Source organism: Melanostigma gelatinosum (assembly GCF_949748355.1).
Source record: "Melanostigma gelatinosum genome assembly, chromosome: 16".
Lineage (NCBI taxonomy): Eukaryota > Metazoa > Chordata > Actinopteri > Perciformes > Zoarcidae > Melanostigma > Melanostigma gelatinosum.
Window position 1 is genome coordinate 18,381,429 of NC_136649.1, and position 13,782 is coordinate 18,395,210.

The following is a 13,782-nucleotide window of genomic DNA, read 5'->3' on the forward strand; positions in this document are numbered from 1 at the left end:
AATACGTCTCTTAATCCAGATTACAGGCAATGTTCTCCACAGAGAACCATGCCGCAAGTAAGAGCAGCTCTCCACGAGTAGAAGATGAAAGCATTTAATAGCATCTAAATGCTTACATATTCCAGGTGTACCTCCAACACTGCCCTAACATACTCTCCTCTGCCGTCTTGCTCTTTGTCTTCCTCCCTCGCTCTCATGCGCCCAAACAACTGTAGCCAAAGCGGGCAGAGGCTGAAACTGGCTATCGTCTCCGTCCACTGGCTTCTGGCAGACTGTAATGTGGTTGCCATATGCGCTGCAACCCTGTTTTTTAACAAGTGCGCATATCAGCGCACCCTACCTGGCGTTGAACACATGTGTTTGGATCCCCCCCCTCCATTAAGCCAGAATCCGATATTACAAAGCCAAACTGTACACCCTGAAAGAGTTTGTATGTTCTTTAGTCTCCTCAGCGGAAATTAGTCCCTGGTTGGCTCTTTAGTGTGCGTCTTGTTTGCCAGGTATGTTAACAACTGTGGTTATATGAGGAAGCCATTAAAGTAGGGTCACTGGTCGTAGGTGTTGGACATGGTGAATTTTGATATCACCTCTACCTCTCCTGCACCAGTTTCCCACCCTGCCAGCTGGCCACACAGGCCTTCTCGTCCGGGCCACATCGACCGTAGCTTAATAAACCTCGAAAGCTTCAATCACAACATCCCAATTTCAACAGTGTAGCGTTTTGCAAATTGAAGAATTAGGTTGCCACATCTTAACAGAATGTAAAGGCGTGTACCTATGCAGACAGGGCAACACTCGCCCTCAGGAATGTAGAAGTTTTCACAGTTCAGCTCAGCGCACTCTGCCTTGGAGCAGAAGGAGATTCCTCCCCGGCACTGACACAGCCAGCAGGGGTCCATGCGATACACCTGCCCCTCAGAGAACTCCTTCCCATTGTGGACACACTTGGGAGAGACTGAAGAGAAGAACAAGGAAAAGAGGAATCAGACAGCCGCTGAGAACCTTTAACTGAGAACCATGTGGGGGTGTGATAATGTCTAACACACTCTGCAGTTGAACCACAGGACATTGTGCCCCGTCACGTGTCCATCTGCGCGTTTGTACATTTGTGCAAAGATTAACACAAGGATTTTGTCCTCTTGACTTTATGTCAGAAAAATGCAGTTTTTAATCACAAATGTCAGTGAGAGACTATCACGACTGTATACAAGGCAAGGCAAGGCAAGTTTATTTGTACAGCACATTTCAACAACAAGGTAATTCAAAGTGCTTCACATAAAACCATTAAAAGCATCAAAACATAAGGCAAAAGAAAAGGAGATTTAAAAACAATTAAAAAACAGTGTAAGAAATAAAATGCAGTAGTAAAATGCAGAAATGCAGGAAATTTATGAATATATTAATTGAATGTGGTTCAATTAAAGGCAGCAGCAAACAGAAAAGTCTTCAATCTTGATTTAAATGAGCTGAGGGTCTCAGCAGACCTGCAGCTTTCTGGGACTTTGTTCCAGATATGTGGAGCAGAAAAACTGAACGCTGCTTCTCCATGTTTAGTTCTGACTCTGGGAACAGAAAGTAGACCGGTCCCAGACGACCTGAGGGGTCGGGATGGTTCATAAGGTAGCAGCAGATCAGAGATGTATTTTGGCCCGAAACCATTCAGTGCTTTGTAAACCAACAGCAGGATTTTAAAGTCAATTCTTTGTTGGACCGGAAGCCAGTGCATACAATCAATTAAAAACGCATAAACACATCCATTCATTTTCTGCCATTGATGGAAATGTTTATCTGAACCAAATGGTGGTGAGGCAGACACTGATGGCTTAAGCCTGTGGGGTGGAATGGCATTTTTTCAGACAATGAGGCAAGCAAAGTCCATGAGGAGGAATTTCACAGGGATCTATCTCGTCTTGAAAAGGCGTCGAACTCATGCAGTGGCGAGTAAAAGAAAACAGTAGTGGGTCCGAGCCTTTGGCAGAATCTGGGCTCAGTGTGCCGGTGGCAGGTGGAGTGAATCAATGCTCTGGCTTGCCTTTCCCAAAAAGCATCCAAGCACTTCGAACCTCGTTCCGCTGTGGTCCCTTTACTATGAAATAAAATGAGTTACAGCACTGTTGCAAAACCAAGGTCTGGTCTTGTGTACAAACAGGCCCAGCAAAGACCAGAACACTTACAGGAACACCTTGACCAGTTCATTGCACACTTGGCCCTCAAAGGCTGAATGTACATACATGTCTGTGTGCATAATATCTATAATAACATCCTAAGTTGCTATTTCCACATGATGAAAATGACATGGCTAATTATTCAAAACAAATGGTGGGAGTGTTGTAGCCAGAGTAGCAGGAAGACTACGGCATGACATCTCAACGGCAACACTAGAATACACAGTCAAATGAACCGCAGTGGTTTGGGTGACTCAGCATTCTAAGATCTTGACAAACCACACAGCAACTTTTCATCAAACCCACTCCAACATTAGGGGCGTGAGGCAATGTGGTTATGTAAGAAAGTCTCCAGACTCAGAGGAGTACAGCTACACTAGTGAGGCGAGTAAATGCATTGCAGGCAGATGTGGGGCCAGCAGTTTCTAGTAATGAGAGGCGGAGGTTACGGCGGCATCTGTACGCCATACCTTTGAGCGCAGACTTACAGAGTCTATAATGATGACCCCGTGTCTCCCGACAACCAGCACTGCACTCTGATTCAAAGCAGGCGGGCCAACTACGTTTAAAGTGGAGCAGAGGAATTTCTTGACCATTTATTCTCTTTCTTTCTGTTTCATTCGCTCTGCCTTTCCCTCTGTCTCTCTCAGTGTTCCTGCAGTCCATGCTTTGCGTGCAGCAAAACCAAGCAGAGAAAATGCAATAAGCACTTCAGCCGCCCTAAATCAAAAGGCACGGCGACGGTTTTTAACGCTCACAGAAGCAAGAGGAAGTCACATGATGGGACGCTCACATGTGATTTCCGCAGTGTTTGTTCATGGTAATCCCCAAAACAACTTGCGGCAGAGAGTCTAAATTCCAGTCGTGCTTTGTGATGTTCAGTGTTCTCTAATTTGAGGTGAAGTTTGGATACGAAGATAGATGGGCCATAAAACATTGGCCCTAAGCTTGTCTAAATCATTTATAACAGACACACAGGCGCGTCTCGTGATTTACAGATTTTCATGGGAAACATGACTTTTCCCAGAGAAGAATAATGATGGGATTTATGAACATCAATATCGTAGTGATACTTTTGATCAGCCAAGACTATCAAATGACAATGTAGAAATACAAGTTTAACTTATGTCACCAAAACAACCACTCATCAATGTCTGAGGACATAGCTGTTGCGTGTTTAGACCGAACTCAAGCTGAGCACTCTGAGAACCTTAGTGTGGTGATCTCAGCCATATTGCTCAACACCGGCGTAAATCTCAAAAGAACATGTGCAGTCCTGAACCTACTCTGCGTCCAGGGATCACGACTGGGGGGAAAATATGCAGAATATTTGCCAGCTTAGTGTTGATAAACGGCATGCAACGGCTAAACAGAACCAAACGGGATCATCTGTAACATCGGATGACATCAGGTCAGGACGGTGCTGCCAGGTTTGCTCTGCCACTCAGACACAGCCATTCTCCAGCCAACAGTGGAAAGGAGTCTATCGTCGGCCAAGTGGGCAATGGAAACAAGTGAATCAGTCCAAGGCTGAGCGGACAGACAATGGGGGTCGTGTTAAAGGGTGTTCCATTCGAGAATACGTATGGTATTTACCAGCAACGCTGAGTTAATATGCATAAGATACAGTATTTGTAGCCAGTGCTTTGGGGGCCAATGCAGGACTTGGGCGATGACTATGGGGCCCGGTTTGTGTCCTTGGCCATGTCCCGGTCAGTGGAGCTTTCTGACACGGCGCGCAGTCATGCAGGCCTAACAGACGGTAGGGGCAGCACAAAAGGCATCAAGCCCTCTGGCGCAAAGAGCAGCAGACACTTGTTATCAAAACACTGATCCCATGGCCCCCACGGCTGCCATTCAGCCCCCGCTGGCCTGCCGGACTCGATTACTCTCCCCACTGGCAGACTGGAGCACATAAAAAGCATTCCCATCAATGAACTGTTGAACCTTTTCCCTTTGGACGTGTGACCAGACAGGAACCCTTTGACACTGCACTTCTGTTGAGCAAATTCGTAGCCTAAGCACTTTTCTGGTCACTGGACTCGTTAAGTCCATTAATTCCGGGACACGGCACTCATTTATGCATGTGGAGGGGCCAGACTGGGAATTTGTTCTGTTGGTAAAACAGCGAATATTTGTTGGGCGCGCAGAGTAAACTCCCTGCCTTCCTGACTCTCCTGGCTGCCTCTGGGCCACGTCAGAGAGCGCTGAGGTCTCTCTATTTGTGCTCCACAGCTCCTCACTCTTCTGCATTTCCTGTCTCTTTCTCACCAGGTGAGAAAATGGTACAAGAGTCTACTTCAGACCAGCAGTTTGCTTTAAAAGATCCATTATATTTCATATCCCTTCAGGCAATAGAAATATTGTGGATACACCCCTGCAAAAATGTCTTTGAACTCTGGTCTTAAACCTGGCAGGCAGCGGCCCAGCCTGATAAACAGCCCAACGGTAATTATCCAATCAGCAACTTTTCATCCGTCGACATTAGGTCAGCAGGGAGGAAAGCCTTACTCTTAGGAAAATAATTGCTTCCTCAAAGGCGATAAATCTCACACCGACTGTGCCATCGCTACCCCCAGCGGGAGACCAATCAGAGCAGATTGTGTCGTGTGCAGTTCAGTGCAATCACCTTTCTGGCACTCGAAGACGTCACAGCAGTCTCCTGGCTGGCCGCTGGCCTGGCTGAGCGGCGCGGCGCGCTGTCCGCTCGGGCACTGGAGCTTGTGGCAGGCACGGAGGTCGCAAGTGCACTGGGGCAGTATGGAGGGGCAGCAACCAGCAGGGGGCGTGTAACGCTTGGTCAGGACTGAACCCTGAGGGCAGGAGGGCACTGACAGAGCAGGACACATCACCCCGGCACACCTCAGCTCCTCTGAAACACACAGGAATGGATGCACGTTAGGAAACAGGTGGGTATGTTGCATACGGTATAGCGAAAGGAACATGGCTTAGTTTGTCTTCCTGCTGTAGACTCTGACAGTCCCCGCACTGTTCTCCAAGAGGAGGGAGGGTTTTTCCTTTTCTGTGCTTGCACATGTGTGCGCATGTGTGTGTGTGTGTGTGTGTGAGGGCTTCTTGTAGTGTCAGTTGAGCACCCTTTAGAACAGCGCTACTCGTGTTACGCTTTAAAGGCTGAGTTCACACAGTCCTCCAACACAAACCGTTCACAGTCATCAGATCCCCACTTCAGCCCGTGACAGCTTCGCAGCATCCTGTCAGAGAAGTGAGAGCGGCGCTCTAGACACGACAAGGCTCTGTGCATATCCTGTCTACGGGCGTCTGATCCCACCCAGACAGGCTCACAATGCAAACAGCCTCTCACGCTCTACAACCAGCCATTAATACCAGCCAACCTTCAACAGAGCTGTTCTTCTTGCCAGTATAGAATCTCCCCTTCACTTAGCATACCAGGATGTGTTTGTCTTTTCATTTGCCAGAGCCAACATAATGGCTCTGATACCCCTTGTTAAAGGGGAAAGAGGTGCAGGGGTACTGGCAATCTGGGCAAGGGGCTCAGGGGTGTATTTTGGAGCCTGTTCAGGAAAATAAAAGTGGAGCGCCCCTCTGTACAGCCATTGTATGAGAACAGTAGCTACCTTACAAAGATTGGATTACCCAAACCAAAGGGATGTGTTTATTTTGGTTCTCAGTGTCACTGTAATGTATACAGTGCAGGCAGAAGAGAAGGACTGGGAGAGGGCAGATTCACGTCCTGTAATTGTCAATCACTGAGCAATTTCCCAGATCTCCTGCTGAAAACACAGTAAATACACACACTTGGTCGCACTTTGACAGCTGAGAGTGAGAGTGGAATAGCCAGCATTAACTCAGAAATGATGGATGAGAAAGAGGAAAATCTAGCTTCAATCATCACTGACATTTAATGAAGGAGACAATGTGTCAACAAATGGCTGCCTTATTAGAAAGATAGTTACGACTTGGTTATGGGGAATACTTGCCAATCTTCGCATACATATGGTTTTTGAGGAGAGAGACAGATATAGCCTGAGGTTGCATAACAGCGCTTGGGGTTTCGCTAGTGTTTCCCCTGAAGCAGAGAGTTTTCTCGATGGTCTTCCCAGACTGGCCCTGGCTCCACAGTGCAACATGAGTCTCTCAGAGGATGTACCGCATCCCTGACATTTGAAGACCTGTAAATGGATCCCTCTGGGTTTTGCCACAAGATGTGGGAAACTGAACCGGTGAGCAGGTCGGGGTCCAGACTACTGATTCCCTGATCATGATTCTGCTCTGCCAGTCCTCAACTCCAGAGCCAGACCTCTAATTCATACTGTATATTGTCAACCATTCCAGCTCGTTAAGACCTGACGCTCTGCCGACATTTCGGTTGAGTACCCGTTTGATGCCTACCTGACCGAGAATAAACATGGAGGAAAGGGGCTGCATGACTGTGACTGCTGTATTTTGGTGGGTGGGGGTATCATTTCTGACAGATGAAATTGAGGATAAGGGAAACGTTGAATTTTTCTGGCTCCAGATAAATAGAGCAGGAGTGTGAGGTATCTGTACTGTACTGTTTACTCAAGCAACCTGGGAACAGTGAGGACCGCCACAAAGCTCTCATTGATAAACTTTGTAGCTGAATAGTCTCATAGAAAATGAAGGGAAAACCCCTGAATTAAGGGAGGCTACAACCCTTTTAACGGATTTTGGCCTAATTCCTAAGATGGGGTTAAATAAACGTCAGTTGGAAGCGCTGATTGGTGAGTGTTTTACTTCCAATGAAGTCTAACGAAGTCTGTTGCAGCTCAGTTGAAGACTGGTTTTGCATATGAAAACCGTACATCGGTTAAAGCCAAAGAAAATGCCCTGGGACGATCTTCTACAACGTTGTGCTCCGACAAACACTTTCTGTGTGTTGTATGTGTCCCAGAGAAGGCTGACTACTCCTTCAGTTGTGATAATGACTGGGGTTAGAGTGCGCTGGGAAAAGCAGCTGGCAGACATACCATTATCATTCAAATGAGTAGAATTGTATCCATCCGTGGAAATGGTCCAGCCCTCGCAGGTCCAATTAATATCATTTTCTAGCTGGCACATTCATAAGCACAATAGGCAAACAGAGAGGTTGGTGAAAAGTCAGCAGCAAATGGATTTTATCCTGTGCTGTTTGTGTTCTCTCTCTGAGCATAAATGGTTGTAATTAGAGAGAGTCAGCAACCACAGAACCAATCTTGTATCACAATGGTGGCCATACTCCAGCTTGCACAAACACAAAAGGCCTGATTTGGTATGCTTGAAAATGCTCTCTGCAGAGTAGGGAATATGTGCTCTTCAACAACTGTAGTACAGCAAAGAATGGAAAACCTTTGACCTCAATGCACAACCTGCAACAATCAACAGTCACACAGACACACACACACACACACACACACACACACACACACACACACACACAGACAAATCTGCAAGAGGTGGGATACGGAAATTGCTTAATTCCCACAGAATGCTCTCTTTTGTTAACAATGCGTATTTCTGGCATCTCAGCAGCTGATTGAATGAAGAAAAACACCTCCTATCGAAATGTTTTTTCCTTCTCTTCAAGCCCGGGTACAAGGAGCGCAGTCTTTCCTTGAACCAGAGCAGCTCCGCCGTGCAGAAGAGGCTGTGTTGACAGCCTGAGTTTACTCATGGAAAATGCGCACAATGTGAGTTCTGTTCACCGACTGACTTTGGAAGCAAGTCAGCGGAGAACAAAGCTGTCTCAGTCCAGCTGCCCTCCGTGGGTTTCTGGTCTGTCCTCAGGTTTTATAAAGTTGCTCCGCAAAAAGGGACACGTCAGGGCCGTCTCTCACGTAAAGCTGTGGCCCGGTGCCCACAGCAGTTGCAGCTGAGAAAGTCGGCATTGTTCACGGTGTGTATTAGCACGTGTGAGGATATGTGTGAGGTCCGCAGAGCAGTCCTGGGGGGGGGGGGAACTTCACACCATGGTCAGAAGCTTGAGGTAGACGGTCGAAGGCACGCAGCAGCCGGCAGGCCTAGCATCTGCTGCCTGCACGCCTCGCTCTCTCGCTCTCTGGCTAAATATTTGCAGATGAAAACCGTGATCTCCGTGTCCTGGCAGCTGTGAATGAGCATGTTTGGGTGAGGTAATGCGTATGTCCACATGTAGGTGCACATTTGCAGATAGATTCTTCATGTGTTTGTGTGTGTGTGTGCACAGCAAGTGTACATAGCATGTGTGCATTCCATTGGAACGCACCCTTTCCTTGCCGTCAGATGGCCAATACGATTAGGACAATGGCCGAGAGCGCGAGGGACTTCTATCTCGCTGAAGGGCGAGTTCCTCAGTGATCAACACGAGGCATGGTTCATCGTTACATCAGGCACAAAATGCTTATGGAATGGGTGAACACACTCTGCTCCAGGTGAACATAAAGCACTGGGCACAGTGTTTCCCGTTAAGTACTTAAGACTGTGGCGGCCCGCCATAGTCTATTTTACGCCGCCATAGTTTCATTGTGAAGTGAAAATATTTTTACAATTCCCAACGGGTGGGCTGGCTGGCTCTCTTCGTGCGCATTTCCTCCACTGGCTCTTGTTTGGCACCGAAAGTGAAAGTGGATCAGGACTTCAGCCGTGTGAGCTTTACAGCACCCCTTAGCCCGGACTGTGACACATTCAGGGGCCATGAACTTACTGCTCGCTGTGCCGTCCTCCTGCGGGGGAGGACAGACTGTCCGCAGTGCTACTATTATGCAGAATGGCCAATTTCAAATAAGATATTTACAGTAGGCCTATATCATTGGAAATGTAATTATTGATGCATTCATGTTTCCATCTCTACCAAAGTAACTAGCAACTAAATATTGTCAAATAAATGCAGTAAAGTTAAAAGTACAATATTTTCTTCTGAGATGCAGTGGACAAGTACAGTACTTGAGTCGCCTAAAGGTACCTTGTGACACTCCATCACTGCTAAAACAAGAGCGCAACGTTGTTTACAGGAGAGCAAAGTTCTTTTTAGATCTAGCCTCTTCATTTTGCTCTCAAAGTGCACCAGATTGATGCATTTAACTGTAAAATGTACATCTTTTTCCGGGGGAGCCTTCCCCTGGTCCGAGGCCCCCCCCCCCCCCCCCCCCCCACCATAGTCTAACTAAATCCTGTGGGAAACACAGTAGAGACATTAATTGAATAGCTGTCACATGTACTGTCACTCCGGCAACACTATAGTTCAAAACATAACTCGAGAGACTTGGCGTGTTGAATACGTTGTGTGGCAGTTGAGTTACGTCTGGATTTGGCTGTATGGATTTGTTCCCTTTCAGGGGGAAAGAATGGCGGATGATGGATGAAATATGCCTGGGAACTAAAGGAGGGGACTTAAGCAGCAGGTTTCAGGTCAAGATTCAGTGAATGGAGTGAGGGTTCGAGCTGGACATGCAGGAATGGTCTGAGACGTTGTGTGTGTGCGTGTGTGTGTGTGTGTGTGTCTGTCTTGGCTTTTACCGCTGGCCTAATGCCGGCTGGTTTGGTTTAACCGCAGACCACGAGTAGTGAGCGGGTAGACGGCGATCCCAACATGCCATTAAGGGAAGTTCTTTGTCTCATTCGCCACACAAGACTTTTGTTTCCTCTTTGAAATCACTACACACACACACACACACACAAACAGGCACACACTGGGAAACGAGCAGCTCGCAGGGTACAACAGGAGGCCACGGCTTCCGCAGACGGCACACAAACACACACACATACACACACACACACACACACACACAAACACACACACAGCGCTGAGACGTCTCGCGCCCCTGCCAGCCGGCGGCGGCGGTCTGGCTCGGCCAGTAATAGCTCTGCCACAAAGAGGCTGCAGCCGAGCAGAACTAACGGCTCGTTCGCAAGGGCAGAGAGGGGCAGGAACGGAGGGGGCAAAGGTGGGAAGATTTGTGGAAGCAAGCTCAGTTTGTGCCACGCGATCGTAGCGGCCCACCGCTTCCCACGTCTGATGAACCCGCTCGTGAACTTCCATGTTCCTGTGAGGGACATCGTTTACTCTGCATCGCTTGGGTTTTCAACCGTCACTATTTCTGAGCAAATGTTAGTATTAAGTGATGCCAGTTGTATGAATCATCGAAACACTTGCAAAATGACGCAGATTTTTTTTCCGTCTGTGAGCAACAGCAGGGGAATTCCTCTAAAATAACAGTTAGGAGCCTATGTAAATATGTAAACACTCCTAGAGTGTAAAATGACCAAACACCACCCTGCCAAGACCCTGGGGCCTGTACTTGACACAAATACCTGAACAAAATGGTCGGCCTTACTTGTGTTTTCTTATCTTCCTGCGTCTGCCTTCCCCCTCCCTCTCTTATACTTATCACATCCTCTTTCCCTGACATGCGGGTATTACGTCCGTTGCGTCTGATTGAACGTTTGCAGCCAAATTACATCAGTGTCTTGAACACCGGTAGAGAACAGGATCCCGCTGAAACAACACGAGGCAACATTAGGAGATTGAACACCAACAGTGGTGAGGCAGAGAAAATGTTGAGCTTTAACAGATCAGACTGTGTCACAGGGGAGGGGTGAACTAACAAGACCGCTGAGTGAGTCAGAGAGAACGTGAACGGTCAAACCATTTCCATGTGTGAGCTCACTGGAGAGGAGGATCTATGGCTCCGACTGATGTTGGGACACAAGGGCTGGGCGGTTAGTGGAGCTTTCATGTCCTGCGAGCAGGTTTAGAGGATGCATTTGCTGTCACACACACTTCTTGATAACTGATTGTGTCTAAAGACAACGAGTGGTTGATGGAGTCCAGCAGGACTGAGCGAATGAGATCCTAACCACAGAGTCCCGGTCTGGTCAAAGAGGATGCTCATGCTGGTGACAGACGGGGGGGGGGGGGGAGATCTCTGCCGGGAACATCCAGACAAACAAGATAATTATCACACACAGACGGCACCGACACACACGTGATTATATAGAACCACGTGTGTGCATCTTTTCCACATGCATACTTGCAGACACAACAGACACACACATCCTGGTCTTTTACTTAATGAGGGGCCATCAGAAGGGCGGGTGTGTTGCAGTGAGAACTCATAAGCCGCTGAAAAATGTTGTTTACAGTTTTCGCTGGTGTGAGTTTAAACTGTCACCGTCGGCTTGGTAGACGAGGGCGTTACAAAACAGAGAACGAGCAGTATATCTTTCACCGTAACACTCGACTTCAATTGTTCTACGCCTGGACAATATCGTGTTTGATGAACAGACTTCCTGTGGGATGTGCTGATCGAGAACATCCTCACAGCTCTCGTGTAAACGCTGTGGAAGATATTTGCAGACGAAATAATCTCAAATATGCTACCATGGCACCTTGCCAGACACCGTTTTGTCTTAATAGCCGTTCTCCGTCTGAAATCTCAGTGAATTTCAAAGAGAGTATCAAAGGGGAGCAACATGAAGATAAAGAACAGTCGCAGGCTTCAGACTTAATCTGTTCACTACAGCCGCGGGCCACTTTTCTTCAGGATTCAAGAAGGTTTCCCAGTTTCCTGCTTGTTCAGTCAGCTGAAGTTCACCCAACATACACAGAGGTTCAGCGAGTTCACTCAGTGGCAGACCTGTCCCACTTTGCAAGTGTCAGTCGGGAGGCAGCCGTCTCTCCGCCAGACACCTCGCAGTCCGAATGAGGACGCTAAACTCTCAGTGCCAATAACGTTCCTCACTTGGAAGTGTCAATCACGGAGGCTGCTCAGAGTGGAGCTGAACACACATTCAAGGGAATCTATTCCATATTACACTCCATTAATTACACTCCATTAGGTTTCCATTGGTCGCCGGCAATATGCTTCCTGTCACACATAATGGACTGAGACATAAGGAATGATATGTTCCACTCAGAGTGGTGATCTGTACAAGAGAGGGGCAAAGCTGTAGCATACATTGACACATCACTGTTTATACTTAGCTATGAATGATACAATCCTGTTGAAAAGTAACAATGCAGTTGCAGAAACGTGACGACTCGGGTATAAATCCGCACATTTCGACACTAAATGAGCGAAGGGAAGCTACTGGTTGGCTGCTGTGTGGCTTGTCAGTTCTAGTTGCAGGTCATGTGACGGTTACCTGCAGCTTCCTGGCACTGGCTGCGGTTGATGTAGGCGAAGTGGTGGCGGCAGCTCTGGGACTCGCACACACAGCCCTCGGTGGTCAGGTTACACCCAGAGAACATGCAGGCCGGGTTGGACGGTCCCACATACTTCTCTCTGTGTCTTTCCCGGTGCTCGTGCCTTCGACCCTCTGAAATCCCGCCGTGGACACACACAGACACACACACACACACCACAGTCATCAATGAGTCACAGACAATGGCACCACACAAGGGTGAGTGGAGGACCACTACACACAGCCTTAGCATGTGTGTCATCACTATGATATGCAAGTAGCATTAGTCACCTCAGAGCCACATCTGCTATGGATTAGCTCTTCTCAATGGACAGTATTATTCCCTCTGGCTCAGGGTCTGTGCGTGTATGTGCATGCATTAGTGTTTCCAACATGCGTGTGTGTGTGTGTGTGTGTAGGTGTGTGTGTGTGTGTGCGTGTGTGTGAGAGATGGGAGGACAGGGCTCACCTGACTTGCTGGCCTTCATGCAGGTTTCTTGGTCCGGGTAGGCGAAAGAGCCCAAGCAAGAGTGGCGGGCATCGCACACACACTGACCTCCGGCTCTTTCGCAGCCTGTCATCAGGGGACAGCGCTCGTCCTCCAGGCCTGCCTCTGGATGCTTCGGGAGTGCTGTGGGAGGGAGGACGGAGGACATTAGGGTAGGGGAAGATCATGAACTTCTCACTTGGACTGGGGTTTGTCCTTTTTCACTGGGAATAAAGAGACATTGGGCAGAGTTACAGATAAAGCGTAATCGCAAGCTAAAATGTGCCAAGAACCAAGATTTGTTTCCCCGAAAGCGCGAAAGGGTTAGCCAGCTTACAGCTTCGGTTGCAACACATTGCCCTGGCACCACCATTACTGAAGTGACTAGTGTATTTCTGGGCTGCCATCCCTCCTCCCTCCTCGTCGTGCCACACTATTTCAGCCATTGAGCCCATTTGTTTGCTTTTGTTCCACAGCATGGGGCCCTCCCAGGGTTTCCATCTCTGCTGGCTGCTGGAACGCCTCTTCTGTACCAACGCCACTCGCACAACTTATTGTTCCTTCGCCTAGCGAGATGGCACCTTGAGGCTTTGCCCGACTTGGACCAAACTTCACCATAGGAATGCCCGAGAGAGTAATGTGTCTTAACATACACATCGTCGCCCATAGTGTTCCTTTCCCCATGCGTGCATGACGAAACGCATATTTGTACACCAAAATTACCCTCCTTCACAGTTGCCCAATCCCACTGAGAGTGGCAGTAGAGTAAACAGGAAGAGACAAACTGTAACCCAGAGTAACTCCTTGCCAGGCATTTAGCTCCCAGGCCTCAATCAACAGTGTGGAAGCGCGATCAGAGCTTATCATAATACTCTGGCTTTCTTCTCGACACACCGCCAACAGAGGAAACGGTCCGGTGAAAAAGTTGAACTATCCAATGCAAACGCTCGCACCTCATGGTGTGTTTATCGGACTACTGTGGTAATCCTA

General features: G+C 48.1%; 1 protein-coding gene across 2 annotated transcripts in view; it reads right to left on the reverse strand.

Moving 5' to 3' along the window:
* The window catches only part of LOC306790419 (cysteine-rich motor neuron 1 protein), a 32,304-nt gene that overhangs the window by 14,931 nt on the left and 3,591 nt on the right, over window positions 1-13,782 (reverse strand). The window contains exons 2-5 of one of the 2 annotated variants that reach the window (XM_079286671.1): window positions 12,775-12,936; window positions 12,267-12,440; window positions 4,795-5,037; window positions 776-955 (exon numbers count right to left, since the gene is read on the reverse strand). In XM_079286671.1, the coding sequence (XP_079142797.1) occupies window positions 776-955; window positions 4,795-5,037; window positions 12,267-12,440; window positions 12,775-12,936 (759 nt within the window). The remainder of the gene's footprint in view (window positions 1-775; window positions 956-4,794; window positions 5,038-12,266; window positions 12,441-12,774; window positions 12,937-13,782) is intronic. The other variant, XM_079286672.1, reaches the window with a different exon arrangement.